This window comes from Cygnus atratus, chromosome 2 (assembly GCF_013377495.2).
Source record: "Cygnus atratus isolate AKBS03 ecotype Queensland, Australia chromosome 2, CAtr_DNAZoo_HiC_assembly, whole genome shotgun sequence".
Classification (NCBI taxonomy): Eukaryota; Metazoa; Chordata; class Aves; order Anseriformes; family Anatidae; genus Cygnus; species Cygnus atratus.
This window is the reverse complement of record NC_066363.1, coordinates 22830771-22846019: the sequence shown is the minus strand read 5'-3', so window position 1 is coordinate 22846019 and position 15249 is coordinate 22830771. Positions and strand designations below refer to the sequence as shown.

The following is a 15249-nucleotide window of genomic DNA, read 5'->3' as shown; positions in this document are numbered from 1 at the left end:
GAGGTAATACATACTAACTATTTAATGTAGTTTACAAACAGTCTAAACATTGCCTTTCATGTAAAAATGTTTGGGAAGATTTACTATAATTTAGAACACTTGGGTTGTATGAAAAGCATGGTGCAAATACTCTTGGAGATCCTTGTGTACAGGTAGAAAACTAATGTTTAGGTTATTGCCGCTTATGTGCAATATATTAATGAAAATTAAAAATATTTTTTCCCCTTGATTCTTCTGCAAGTTTTGAACAAAGTATTGCAATATATTTTTCTGTTCCTTAACAGGTTTTTCTTCTCCAAGGATAAAGCCATGGCTGAAATGAGTAATAGTAACTTCAGTAAAACAACCAGTATTCAGCAAGCAATAGCTTCTTGTTGTGGAGCTATAATTACATCATTATTTGGTAAGGCTTATTAAGCTTGCCACAGAGAGAATCTTTGCAAAGTGATTACTCTTCAGTTCAGTTCAGCAAGACGTCTGCATATATGTGCTTTATAAACTTCTGCTAATATGTTCAATAAGGGTGGTTTTAGATAGTTTTCTCATAATTCTTTTGTATTTTAACAAACATGGTGGTTGACTGAAATCTTTCCTGTCCTTGATAGTTGTTAACTATTTCTGAAAATAACAGTAATTTTAACTCTTTAATTTTATGTCTTTTGGTGTAGTAATTTATTGCCTGGTTTCTGAAAGAAGCAAAATAATAACAAAAATGGTTTTCCATACCTTCTGCTGTTTAAAAAAATAGATTTTAAATAAAGGTTTACTTTACAGTACAAAATGAATCCTGCAAGACATGCCACTGTGAAAAGTCCTCTTCATGTTACCACTTCAGTAGTAAGATCAATTTATTTGCTGCGGTGTCCTACACTGTCAAAGCATTTTGTTGTTTGTTTGTTTGTTTTCTCTAAGCAGTTTTAAGGGTAGCTTTCTGATAGTCTTTCAAAATTCTGGATAATCTGGATTACCCCACCCCCCACCCCAAACCTTCCAAATTTTTTATGAAATAGGATTTTACCTAGGACCTTGTCAAATTTTTAGTCTTTTTTATTCTGTCATTATACAATGTGTCCAGTGATGCTAAGCAAATAAAACACATGCTAGAGTATTTGACCCAGCCTCCAGCTGCTGCTTAATAAAGTTGTAGATCCTGTGTTATATATGTCAACTGTATAGATATTTTTGATACCTTACAGACTCAGGTGGCACTAGCTGATTGTACATAGGTAGCCCTGAGTCAGTGTAATCAGGAGAGGCTGAAGAGTGGTCCAGCTGACAAGCCACTGCAGTGTTCAATATCTCTGCCTGTAAAAAAATTCAAGTTCTGGAGGGAAATCAATAAAATGTTCACTAAAGCTTCATTTCCTTTTCGATAGCTCTAAAGTTTTGGATCTTCTCTACACAGAGGAAAGAGAATCACGAACTTAATATTTTTCCTTTGAATATTACTATTAAAATCAGATTAACAAAAAAGAATAAACATATGAAAAGTTTTTTGTAAAATTACTGTAAAAAATAAAAAGCTGTAATATTTTTTCCTACCATCACAGGACATATGGTATAATGACAATAAAATGCTTGAAGCCAAAACCTTATCTTACATGCCTTGTGGTACACCACTTACAAACCATTACCAGTAGAGCATAATAGCACAACTTTTAACACTTTCATACACGATGACACAATGGCTTTTTGAAGAGCTTTTTGTATCTCTAACATTTGTTGTCAGTGCAACTGTTAGCAAATTAGAAAAGATTTATTTGGTCACTTGCAAACACAGGATATATATGTAGTTGTTATTTGTTTGTTTGTTTGTTTGTTTGTTTCTGGCTGATTACCTTGTAAAACAGTTCTCTTTTTTTTTTTTTTTTTTTTGTGGAAGAAGTTCATGATGAGACATTTGTAGCTTCTTTTCAGAGTATACAAGGTTTCTAAATGGCTCCTTTGTTTCATTTTAGTAACTCCTCTTGATGTTGTCAAAACTCGACTGCAAGCCCAAAGCAATCCATTCCCCAAAGGTAAATTAAAACGTGCTGTAATTGAGGACACACGTCAATCTTTGCTGTTACACTTACCTGATAATTATCAAAATGCTGAGCAGCAGAATGGCTTTACTCATTTCCAATAGTTACATTTGTTTCTTCAGAGTCAGTGAGGGGAAAAAAAAGAAAAACAAACAAAAAAAAAACACAATACTAAAATTGTTAAAGAAAAAATGTGCCACTGAAAGTGGCAAAACAGTGATAGTGGAAACTATCTCATAAATATATATCATTTAAAATAGACTATATTTTCTCTCTTCCTCAGTACCTCAGTATTCTCATTGTGGAAGAAATGTACAATTATTACTCAACTGAGAAAAAAAAAAAGCTATTACTAAATAACTAATATTTCATCAGAGGGCTAATATGATCATGATGCTATATCAAAGTTCCTCTCCTCCAAAATCCAAAGAGATTTGAAAAAGAGTAGTGAATCTTACCGAAGCCACTTGTCGCCTAGGTTCTTGATAGATTAATACATTGTGTACTCAAGGATATGCCAATGATTCCTACTATTTAACTGTAATTAACAGATGACATTAAAAAGGAAAGGAGATGACTTCTGTGGAAGTTCCATGTTGTATGTGGAGATGAATATTTGCAGTCACTCTTGACATAAACTGGGAAAAATACTTGTATCTTCTATCCTGGTTCTTTAGTAAATTCTAAATTCTTCAAAAGTTTGAAAATGTGATGTAGGACTCAAAGTAGGTTTTGTAATGTCGATAGTGTTTTATCAAACATTCAAAGGACATGATGTAGAAGAAATCAAAAACAAGTAGAGAGGATGATCTGGGACAAATACATTATTATCTAAGGTTATCTACCTCCACCCATAACATGGATGCAGAGAATGCTTAATAAAACATTTGAAAATCAAAAAGATATTAACATAGTTACATACAACAGTGCTATTCAGGATGCATGTCACTGTTGCTGCACTGCTGTTTTTAGTCTTCAGCTGATGGTAGCGTAACATAAACTTGTCTCCTTCTGTTGGTGAGGGCAGTTCCATTTAGTCTGGCACTCTGAGAAGTACACTTGTTTTCTCCTTTCTTTTACCTAGTTCATTGACATTGACTTTCCAAAGTCATTTTGTCCCTGTTTGTCTAACCAGAAATAAATCTATCTTGCTACTATATCTAATTTGGAATTGCTGCTGAGTGAGAACAATCTGACAATTATTAACTGTATTCTTATACACCACTTCATTAGGAAAGTGTTTTGTATACTCCAGTGGCCTTATGGATCATATATGTGTGTGTGAGAGCGGGGACAGCAAAGGCTGGTATAGGAAAAATGGACATTTCAAAGGGACATTGGTAAGAACAATTCATATTTATATAAAATTGCACATTGTAAACATTTTCTAAATGGCATAATGTAAATTTATTTATTTATTTATTTTAAGTTTTGGTAGAACCTTTTATCGTTTGAGACGGTATTCATGCAGTTACACTGTGTAGTTTGGATAGTGATTAATGATACCTTCATGAAAATACAAATTCCGTTCATAAGACACATAAGAGAGCAGCTGCACAGCATTCCTCATATAGTACTCTCTCTGCGGTTTTATTTTCCCCACTTGAACTATATCGCTGGTAGTTGCTGATTGCAGGTACTGATTGTCTCTACCTGTTTATGTCTCTTCTGTCTGTAGACCTCCCAGTATGCTCTTGAAATGAACGAACGATGCAGATAGTTTTTTAAAGTTAAGTTCATGTGTCAGATTCTGGACCCAATGTAACTTGTAGGACTAGGACTTACGCAGACACCTGAAGCAGAATTGATGTCAGAGATGTTGATTCTGCCTCATTAATCAACATTTTGTTTGACTATGCAATTAAATTACATGTGATCAAGGATTTTTCAGAATTAAATATTTGAGAAGAATGAAATGTTTGTGAAATGTCTCCTTGAATGGTTTTACAGTGTTAATTTTTTTTAATTAATAACTTGCCTGAAGCTTTCAATTAACTTTACTGTATAATTTTTAGAAAACAGCTTAGTTTTCTCACTGACATTATTATATGCCCAGTTTTGCTGTGACAAGGTAATTCATGAAGAATGACTGTCATATCACTGGACTTCCTTTCATCAAAAATAAATAAATAAATAAATAACGAGACCTGACCAATTGTGCAGTAAAAAAAAATGTTGTTGACATTGTCGTTTGCCAGTGCTGGAACTATAAAAAAGTTCTGCTGTATTTGCCTGTGCAATTAATAAGGTACATAAATATGCTGCACAGGCACTGGATTTAGTTGCATTCTTTCTCCAGTCTTTTATCTGTATCTTGCTGGATTGTATATTTGTTGATTTTCTGTTTATAATTTATTTATATTTAATTTATGGTTTATTTGTATTTATTTATATACATTTTATATATTTACAATTATTTTTATATATTATATGTTAATATTTAGCATATGTTTGATACTAACTGATACAAAATAAACGTAGAGAAAACAAGATACTAGTATGCCTTTTTCGGTCTTTTTTTTTTTTTTTGTCTAAAATATATTTTTTGTCAAATTGTGTTAAGACCTTTGGGGTATCTCAAAGCTCCATTTTTTCAAGTCAGGCTTGATAAATTGTGTCTTTGTTTTCACAATGCTCAGCTGATCTGTCCATCAAGGCTGTCTCCTCTAAAGCTCTATGCCTTTTTCTTTCTTTGAGTCCAATTCATAGTGCTTTTGTGGCCTGTCAGCTCTGTATCTTCTGAGGCCTTGTGATAAGGGCATACTGAGCATATTCTACTCCATCAAATCTCAGTTTCTTCCCCCAAAAAAGTTTAAGAATATTAGGTATCCTAATATTTGGAAGTTTGTCTTTTGAAGATGATTTCAATTGAATGTCCTTCGAAGTTCAGTGTTCCTCTGCTGTCAGTGGACTGGGAAATGTATGGGACAGCTCTGATAATAGTTGTAAGCTTCCAGATATATTGCATAGCATGTATATTTTGAAAATATTCTGTCACCTTCTCAGAGAAAGCAAGTGTTGAAGAATCAGGAAAAGTGAATTTCTATTTCATACCTAGAAATTTTGTTATTTATTTTAAAAATACTCTAGTTGACTGGTTTGGAGGAGTTTCCATACGTTGTTGCTGTGCTGTATTTGTTCTGAAAACAGCCTATTCACAGGGCTGTCAGTTACCAACAAAAACTTGCTGCTTTGGCTCTGTAAAATTTGAAGGAAGTTTGTAATTTCAAGCACAAATATTTCTGTTCACTTCAGTGGAACCATTTGTATAATTAATTTTGATGGCTAGCACAAGAAATTACAAAATTATGATCTTAGAATGATAAGCAATTTTAGAAATGTATTTTTAATAAAAGCTTTGCAGCTAATTATTGTTCTTTGCCTGGTTATATTTTTAGGATGCATTTGTAAAAATTATTAAAATAGAAGGAATTAAATCACTGTGGAGTGGACTTCCACCAACACTGTAAGTTGAATTTTATTTTTATTTTTGATAATAATTTATGGATTGTATTGTCAAAGTTTACTTTTTTTTTAGACAAATAAGTGATTTTAAGACTTCGGTAAACATTTGAAGACAGTATAATCTCCGCCAGTTCTTGAAATTTCTCCTGGAAACCTCTTTGATGTATTCCCAGTACTTAAACAGGGACATCAGTCTTTTCATTCTGCCTTTTAGAAGTGGTATCCTTACTGTAACTATCCCCTTGACAGCATTAGCGAATCACAGGATCGAACACGATTGTCAGAGAATGTTAGACTTTGATAGATATTTGTCATCCTAGATTGTTACTGATGACCTGCAATGAGCAACACAGCTGTTTCCACAGACACTCCAGTCTTGTACCTCATTACCCTTACTTACATTTTTTTAAACACCTACCTTGAATCTTCTTCCAAAAAACTGTATTTTTTTTCTTTTTTTTTTTTTTTCTGTCCAACTTTGCCATGGAAAATACTTTTCTCTCTACATGAGCAATTTACATATTTAAATATTATCAAGTCTCCACATGACCTTTTTAGGATAAACAGCCTCAATCTGTTTTGTGTTTTATTATTATCTGGTGCAGATTGTAACTAAGACCTCTATAATTATGTCCTGCTCCATGAGTGATCCAAGAAAGTGGCCAAATGTAACGTGTATTAAAATTGCATCTTGTAAGACACTAAGTGTTACATAACAGCCATCCTGTTCCAAGTCACAGAACCTAGTGGAACACATTGGCACACTTTTTATTAAATCATAAGTGTTGATTAAGATAGAGAAAATACTCTTCCACTTGTTAAATGAATAAAAATGTAAGGTTAGTGACTACCTCCACAAGGTTTGTTTGCTTCCTATTCAGATCTTTCAATTTCTTTCCTTTATTGAAACAGTTCTGAAGCTGACATGGAATAAATTTTGGCAGATAATCCACCATCATTTTACTTATTTTTTTCCTAATAATGTGAAAAACTGGAAAACTAGGAAGACTAGGAAATCTGTGAATTTGAAACTGTAAGCTAGAGGCAGTGAATCAAAGCTATGTGATTCTGATTCTGTGATTCTGTGAATTCATGCTTTTTCTTTATACATAACAGCTCACTGCTAAAAATTTGATTTCTTCTTTTTTCAGCAAAATATCTACACAAGATGGCGGACTTTAAGCTCCTGCTTTCTTTGTACTAATTTAAATTCCTTCTTTTTTACTTTAGAATAATAGCACTTCCTACCACAGTTATCTATTTCACCTGCTATGACCAACTGAGTGAAGCTCTGAAGTCCAGACTAGGAAAGGATAATGATCACATTCCAACAGTTGCAGGTTCCTTAAGCAGATGTAAGTACCCATCTGTTTAAAGAAAAAAATGAAATAAAATACCTGTATGCTCTTTTCTCTTTCTTCTTCTCCTTCTCTTTCTCTTTCTCTTTCTTTTTCTGCTTTCCCTTTCCCTTGAGAAAATTTGCTGTGGCTGTAAATAAGGGATAATATTACACAGAGCTGAGCATAGGAAAGAACACTCCAATTTACCATAATTTTTTGGATAACATAGGACTCTCATATGGAATGGTGTGATTTATTTTCAAAATTTTACATCTTTGGATATTTTACCTAAGATGGTTTAATTTAAGACAGTTCTGTGGTGAATCTAATATCAAACAATTATTTTCTATAGTCGAAGCTGCACAGGTAATTACAAGGAAAATGACAATTGGACTTGTACTGGTTTTATTTTTACTGAATTTGCTTTTATATTTTCTTACTTTCATTTATGCTTTTGTCCATCTGTTGTAAAAGTAGCTTGGGTCTTTTTTGGCTTTCTTAGAAACCTCTGACGGTGTAGTTCCTCATTCTACTTGTGACAGCTGTGAGAGCAACTGGTAGAATAACAACTGCTATGCTGTGGACCTTGACAGGCTTGGGCCTGTGCAAACCTCCTGAGGTTCAACAAGGCCAAGTGCAACGTCCTGCACCTGGGAGAGGGCAATCCCAAGCACAAATACAGGCTGGGTGGAGAATGGATTGAGAGCTGCTCTAAGTAGAAGGACCTGGAGGTGTTGGTGGATGAGAAGCTCAACATGAGAAGAGAAAGCTCCAGGGAGACATTACAACGGCCTGCCAGTACCTAAAGGGGGCCTACAGGAAAGATGGGGAGGGACTCTTTGTCAGGGGGTGTACTGACAGGACAAGGAGTAATGGCTTTGAACTAAAAGAGGGTAGGCTTAGACTAGATATAAGGAAGAAATTCTTCACTCAGAGGGTGGTGAGGCACTGGCACAGGCTGCCCAGAGAAGCTGTGGATGCCCCATCCCTGGAGGTGCTCAAAGCCAGGCTGGATGGGGCTTTGGGCAACCTGGTGTGGTGGGAGGTGTCCCTGCCCACGGCAGGGGGTTGGAACTGGGTGATCTGTAACATCCCTTCCAACCCAAACCATTCCATGGTTACCATTCCATGGTTCTATGATTCTATAAATCAAATATATAAAGCAATGTGAAACCTGACTTTTTAATGTTCAGGAAATGTTAATAGTAAATCTCAATTTTTAAACAGCCCACATTTCTCTCATTTTCAGTTGGTTCAGTTACTGTAGTGAGCCCCCTGGAGCTGATCAGAAATAGAATGCAGTATTGGAAGTTGTCCTGCAAGCAACTGCACATGTGCATCAGCAGTAAAGTGGCTAGAGATGGGTGGCTTTCCCTGTGGAGAGGCTGGAGTTCTACTGTTCTGAGAGATGTGCCTTTCTCAGGTGGGGTTTATTTCAGGTGCGACATTGTGTTATGTAAGACATGTCTATTCATGATTACTTTAAAACTTTTTCTATTTTTTTATGTAATTTTAATGGCTGTCTTTAAGAAGGACTGAGATTTAAGTGTTATCATTTTAGTGTTTTTCCTATTTTTGTGTGTGTGTGTTTGTGAATGCCAGATGGGGTTCTTTCTTACTTTCCTTTTATCTATTTTCAGACTCTTTCTTCTCATCTTTAGCTTATGTAATGACCATTTTTGAAGACTTTCAGTAGGATTTTTTTCTATTGTAGGTATAGTAGCTATTTCCTTATAGAGGGACATGCTGCATCTATGTGTTCTGATCCTTGATCCTGAAAACACGTACAAATACAGGGTGATACACTAGTGTATTCAGGCATTTTTGTTACCAAGATGAATTAGTTCGTATAACTGCTCCAAAACAAGATGAAGCTAGGGCACAACTTGCTAGTGAAGCTTCAAAGCTGAAAGTCTAAAAGAAAAAGTCTGATCCAGAGCAAAGCTAGTCTTAAGCTATTCTTTAAGATAACTGGAACAGGGGAGATAGTGGTTTCTCCCATATTGTTAAAGCTCTCTTGCCTCCGGACCTACAGAGGTAAGTGGACAGGACTGCTTAAGGACAGTGTTCCCAGCTGTTAATGTCAGTGGTGAGAACCCTTCCCTGTCAGAACACTTGTGGATCATCAAGCATCAATTGTTTTTGCAGCAATTTCTGTCCCTTGGATAGTATCAGGAATAACAACTTTGAACACCTTGTGTTGGCCCAAAAAAACTCTTCAAACCCATTTTTGGAGGCAGAAAACCCTTGAAAGATTTGTCCTGATATCTTTGTTCTCTTTTGTTCTCTTATCTCATTCGTAAAATAATCCGATGTCTAATTTAATTGGAGCTTCTAAACAGTCTGGTGGAGCACTCCTCCGTTTGAACTCTTACGGGATTAGAGTACATTTAGACGCAGACCTCGAGAAAATCTTAAATTGGCTGTGAACAAAGTAACTACACGATGAGTGGGGTTGATTAGGATATTTAGTTAAAAAGGATGCTTAACTTAGCTCTGTTAACTAACTGCTATTTCAGCTGTTTTGTTTTCAGAATGAATAATACCCTGTTTTCTTTTGCTTTGTGACCTATAGGAGTTTGAAAAATGAGCTTAGACTGCATTTCCTGCTAAAGGATTGTGGTCCCTGATGGGACTTAATTTAACCTTTTGTCATAGGCAAGGCTTCTGAACCTGTGGCAACATGCTTTCCCTAAGGCTTAGATAACAGAATTCAGAATGCATCTGAGGCTTTTGCCTAAAGGGCTTCCTGTTCAATATTTATTTGTAATTTACTTGTTTTTCCTGTCTGCCAAGTGCATCATTCCTTTAGGCTCTTCTGCTAAGCTTCAGAAGGGAACTCTAAAATCCTTCATCCAATTCCTGTTGTCTGAATTCAAGTAGAAACTCTTGTTCTCTTACTGATTTTTGTCTGTATCAGCATGGCAGGAGCCAGTCATCTTTCCCTTTACTACTTTTAACAGAATGAAAAGAGCACTACGGTGGTGTGTGTGAGTTCTTTACTCTCTCCGGATTCTTACATCCATGCCTGCTGTCCTTCCAGCACTCCAAAACCTCTCCAGTGATTTTAAGTCAATCTCCATGCTGCTTTGGCATTCATTTAAAGCCAGCAGGCACTTGTCTGTGCCCAATCCTACGTAGGCCCTAGTGGGATGCTGGAGAGGCAGAGGCACATGTTAACATGCAACTACTGCCTTATAGGTTAAGGATTATCATTAAAGAGCCAGGAATGAGCAAGCAATTTGGTGCATGAGGGAAGGAAAATGGATTTTGTTTTAACACCAAAATTAAATGCCACAAAACTCTGATGATATAAAACTATGAGTGTTTAATGATTAATCTCATTTCAAAATATATTTTCTAATCTTTTTTTTTCTTATAAGTACTCTCTATGCAGTTAAGATATATCCCCTTACTACTTTCAGTCATAGCACTTTGAGTGATATACCAACAGCATGGTGGCTTCTCGTGTTTTTACAGCACAGCCTGTGCCTTTGCTGCAGTTTGCTGAAGTTAGCTTTTTCAAGAGGAATTAAAGCCGGTGTAACAATTTGTATTAAGAAAGCAGCTGCTCTGTGAAAACACTCAGGTAGCACAGAATGACCATACCAACAGCACAGCATAATTAGAACCCCACCGTGTTACTAGCCCAAGTGTGGATGATATGCTTCAAGAAGGTTCCCGGGACAGCTAGCTGACTAAATAAAACTTAAGCTGTGAATGTCCATAAGCACAAGAATTGGGTTAACAATAATAGTTGAGTCATTCTTTAAGCAATGTTGCAGAGAACATAAATGTGAAGTGTATGTAGGGAAGGGAATCTTGCAGGCGCTCAAAGTTTTGGATTTTCACAATTTATACTAAATTAGGGTTACATACATTTCACTAGCAGGTTTTCCTCAAACCCTTCTGAGATACCACTTACATTTACTTTTGCAAAACATTAGAGACTTGTGGTTTCCACAGCAAGAAAACACTTTGATATTTCTCTGCTGCCACCACCTACAGAACTCGGTGCTGAACAAGGCACAGCCATCTTTCATCTGCAACTGTCATTTGTAGCATTTATTTAACCAACTGCCACAAGGAATCACTCTGTAGTTCAGCTCAGTAGCATCTGCATTCTAACTAAAACTCATCAAAGTAGAAAGAGTGCAGTTTATTTCAGCAGAACAGAAACAGATGTTATTCCTAGAAGTTGCTCCTCAGAATGCCTCTGTGAGGACTTTCAAAGGCAAGCCTCCCCTTAGTGATTCCAGAGAGCAAAATCATATTTCCTGCTTGTGCCAGAATGAAATGCTATACTCTGTGTCTCAAGAGTATGAGACAGCCCTGAGGAACCTTTCATTTTGTATGAAACACATTTTTGTAGAATTAGTGAAAGCTATGAAATGTGTAAAATATCCCTGAATACATAGGAAATAATCAGAAACCTACATGTCGATTCATATTAAATCACATTTACGAAAAACTGTTATATGAGTTTTGCAGTGCTTGTGTTAGATTGTATTAAGGTATGAGTTACTTTATGGGAATGACAAAATGATTAAGGTAATTTGAATCATATGAAGAAATTTGGAATATGTGTATATTCCAAAGGGAATTCCATGAGGGGAGCTGGGTGGGCTATCAATGGATAGTAACAGAGAACACTTTTAGTTTGTTTTCAGCTTTTGTTTCTCTTTGCCCCTTTTGTCACAGTAGAATTCTTGCATCTTCAGTTGATAGAAGAATTGTACTGAATTTCTGTGTTTGAGATACCAATGTGTTGTAATGCAAGGTTTGTCTGTTCGTTTGTTTTATAACCATAGCAATGTACTGGTGTAATTATGAACGCTTCAAGAAGATGATATGCAAGAATCTTGGTGCACACAAACCAACATTTTTTATTGCTTTTACTTCCAGGGCAGCATCTGGCTCTGTAAGTGTCTTTTTGTTTCTAGTTCTACTCTTATTATTGTTGCTGATAAGCTGTTTATAGTTGGTATGGTTTTGCATGGTTCTCTCAGACACTATGTTTGTTTCAGTATACATCTATTTTAAACACACATGGCCTGGCATTCAAGCTGATTAAGTATATCTGAATAATTTACAATGTTCTGGAATACAAGACTTCAATAATATCAGCTGCTCGGAATAACAAATCTAGTTTTAACTTGTGTACAGTTTAATGTAATTTTAATTAGTTTTTAATTGCTGGTGCTATAACATTAAAACTATAATTCTTTTTTTTCTTAATAGATTGCAGCTGTCATAACTCTGCCATTTGATGTAGTGAAAACACAGGCAGACTGAACTTTGGGAGAGTGAGACCTTAAAAAGTAAGGTGCTGCTAATTACATTGTTACACAGCTGTTTTAAACTGTCTTCCAACCATGTTTCTTGTTGAACACCCATATTTCTCTTTAGTTCAAATTACTCAGCAATTTCTGTAGAACTGTATAATAATAATACTTGTGTTCAATACATTCAGTGAAGCTGGTTCTCTTAGCAATGGTAAAGAAGAAAAAAATAAAACATAATGTTTGGGTGTATGGACTTTTGATAGGAATTTTAAATATTTCTCTTCTAAAATTTATCTAAAAATCTATTACTAGGCCTTTTTTCTTTTCCAAATTGGAACACCTTATCAGATAATTTTTAACTCCTAGGATAAACACAATGTCTTATTAATGACAGAGAGCAGGGAAAAGATGCGAGTAGAGTACAACGTATGTTAATATGGTGGTATAAAATACAAACACAAAAATCTATTTTTTTTATTATAGTTAGGCAGACCAATTGCAAATTTATATACATTTAAGTAAGTTATTTATAAATAGGGAAAAAATTCATTTTTTAAAATAACATTCATATCATCAGTGCTCTATTGAAAAAGAGTTTTGAGTAGATTAAAATAATTGAAAAAATATTTTCAGATTCATTACCAGTCAGTGATAGAAAATAAAAATAGTACTGTAACTCTTATGAGTGGTTTATTTCAGAACAATATTCTTCTTTAGTTAAACTACAGAGAGAAAGTTCTCTGCTCACGTTCTGTATATTTTACCTTCTTTTTGTGTGATTTCAAATAAACTACTTTTGAGGGCATTTTAGTGACTACTACAGCTTTAAAAGGATTTTTTTATGTGTTTAGTAGAGCACCACTACATTTTCTAGCAATTCAAGTTGTATCTAAAAATTTTTTTTCCATTGTTTGAGGCCTGAAACAGAGAGGACTTTCCAATAATGTGAAAATATATTAGGTTGTGGCTTTAAGATTAAATAACCTTAAAAAGACTGAGTAACCAAACATTAGTTTCTGCTTAGAAACTATTTTAAAGGCCCTAGTTCAGAAAGATGTCATGAAAACTTAATGTTCACATTTTAACATAAGGTTTCATTCTCTTGGGTAATTTTTTTTTTCTGGTGTACTTCTTGAAGGACACGATTCTTTTGCAGAACTGTCAAAGGCCAATAAATAAAAATTGTTCCTGTGTTTCAGTTTTTCCCTTGTGCTGATGAATGTAAGAATTCATTGGTAATACCGCTTTGAATCACAGGTAGCTGCCAAATATTTATTAGGCTGATATTAACTAGATATGTTTTAAATTTCAGTGTGGTTAGCTATAATTTGTACTAGTTAAGTTCTTTCCAAATCCAGTTGTTAGAGTTGGGTGCTGACTACATATTGTTATCTACATATTGTTTCTTTATGGCCGCAAAAACATTTTGCAGCATTCTATGAAACCATTTTAACTTTCATCTAGGGAAAAAAAAGAAAGAAAGAAAAAAAACTTTATATTACAGATCAATGAAAAATAACGTGCATAGTGAAATAGCACAAAAAATCCCCCCGTTTAAAACAGTTGCATATGTCTACAGTGCAGTGGTATTGCTGCAGTCAGGTTCCTTGGTATCTGGATTAGCTCTACAAGGCCACTGCGATCCACCTCTTATAGACCTTTACTTTCTTAAATAAAATTTTGTTGAGATTTTATTTTTGTAAACTTAGATGTAAAACGTAGTGTGCTAGGCTTAATTATTATACTCATTCTTAGGATTTATTCTTATTATATTAATTCTCAAAACTTACCTTTAGATTCAGTTTACCATAAAAGGTAAACTGTTTAAAAAACATATTTAAAAATCTGGATGACAGTGCTCTTTTAGCTGCATGTATAAAGGGACGTGGAGAGGGACTGGCTCATGTGAAACCTAGGTGACTTTTCTCAGCACTGCCAGTTACTCTAGAAAGGGATATTGTCTCTGTTTGTATATTTTACCCTAGGCATTAGTACATTTTTTTTTTCCACGTCATGCTATTTTAACTTGAATATTATAGGAATTATTATACTGTATGAATTTAAGATCCTGTATAAATAGTATGGATAAAATTAACATAAGATAAATTAAACCTAATCACTACATCTGTGTTGACTGTCTCTGATTTTTAAAAATATTTTTCTGTTGGATTCTATGCGTTATTTAATTCGTTGTTTTGTTGTACTATGTTGAGTTCCACAGAGTGCATCAACCTGGGCAGTTATGAGGAAAATTGTCGCTAAAAATGGGATTGCTGGATTATTTGCTGGTAAAAACTTTTGACTTCTTTCTAAAAAAAAAAACAAAAAAAAAAAAACAAAAAAAACCAACAGAGTAGAGAGAGAGCATTTTAATTAACAAGTCATTGCTAGATGCTAACATGCACAAAATATATAATGTTTCCTTCTCTGTGAACACTGTCAGTTATGGAATAGATTGTGTACATAAAGCAACAGACATGCATAGCCACAGAGAACTTTGTGCCTGTCTTCCCCCATTTCAGGATGCAGGACTTCTTGAACCTCTTCTTGTCCCACCTGAGAGGTCAGTAGCCTCTGCTTGCCCCAGGCAAGCAGCAAGTTTGTACCGCTGCTTGCGGCAGGACACAGAGAATGCCCCTGGGGCCACCTCATCTGAACAAGAGCAAACCAGCCCTGCAGGTCAGGCTGCCCCACCTCTGTGGGGAGACAAAAGGGGAAGAGACACCATGCACCTGCATCAGGCAGGCCACCCAGGATGGCAGAGGTGAGGGCAGAGTATTCTGACAGTGGTAATGCCTCTGTCAGTAACGTTGGTACGTTGAGGAAAGCAGACACACAGAATCCCAGTTCTACAGTGCTGTACTCTGGAATCACTACATTACGACCACTAAATGGTACTAGTGATCGAGTCTGAAAACAAATGAGAATGAATGCTTTCTTTTCTGAGCAGGTATTGTTCCACGGCTGTTTAAACTTGCTCCTGCCTGTGCCATAATGATCAGCACATATGAACACGGGAAGTCTTTCTTTAGTCATTTATATGAAAAATCAAACCAACATCCTTAATTCTCCTTCATCCGACTGTGAGAAGTTAAAACATATGGTGAAACTTCTGCCAGATCTGAATCGGTCAAG

General features: G+C 35.3%; 1 protein-coding gene across 1 annotated transcript; it reads left to right on the top strand.

The window, feature by feature from the left end:
- The first annotated feature begins 307 nt into the window (after window positions 1-307).
- SLC25A40 (solute carrier family 25 member 40) lies at window positions 308-15180 on the top strand. Its single transcript, XM_035545514.2, is given in 11 exon segments — window positions 308-403; window positions 1959-2018; window positions 3258-3364; window positions 5423-5490; window positions 6720-6844; window positions 8079-8252; window positions 11641-11750; window positions 12071-12114; window positions 12116-12150; window positions 14328-14402; window positions 15065-15180. Coding segments are annotated over 11 exon segments (1008 nt in total). The 5' UTR covers window positions 308-309.
- Window positions 15181-15249: the final 69 nt, after the last annotated feature.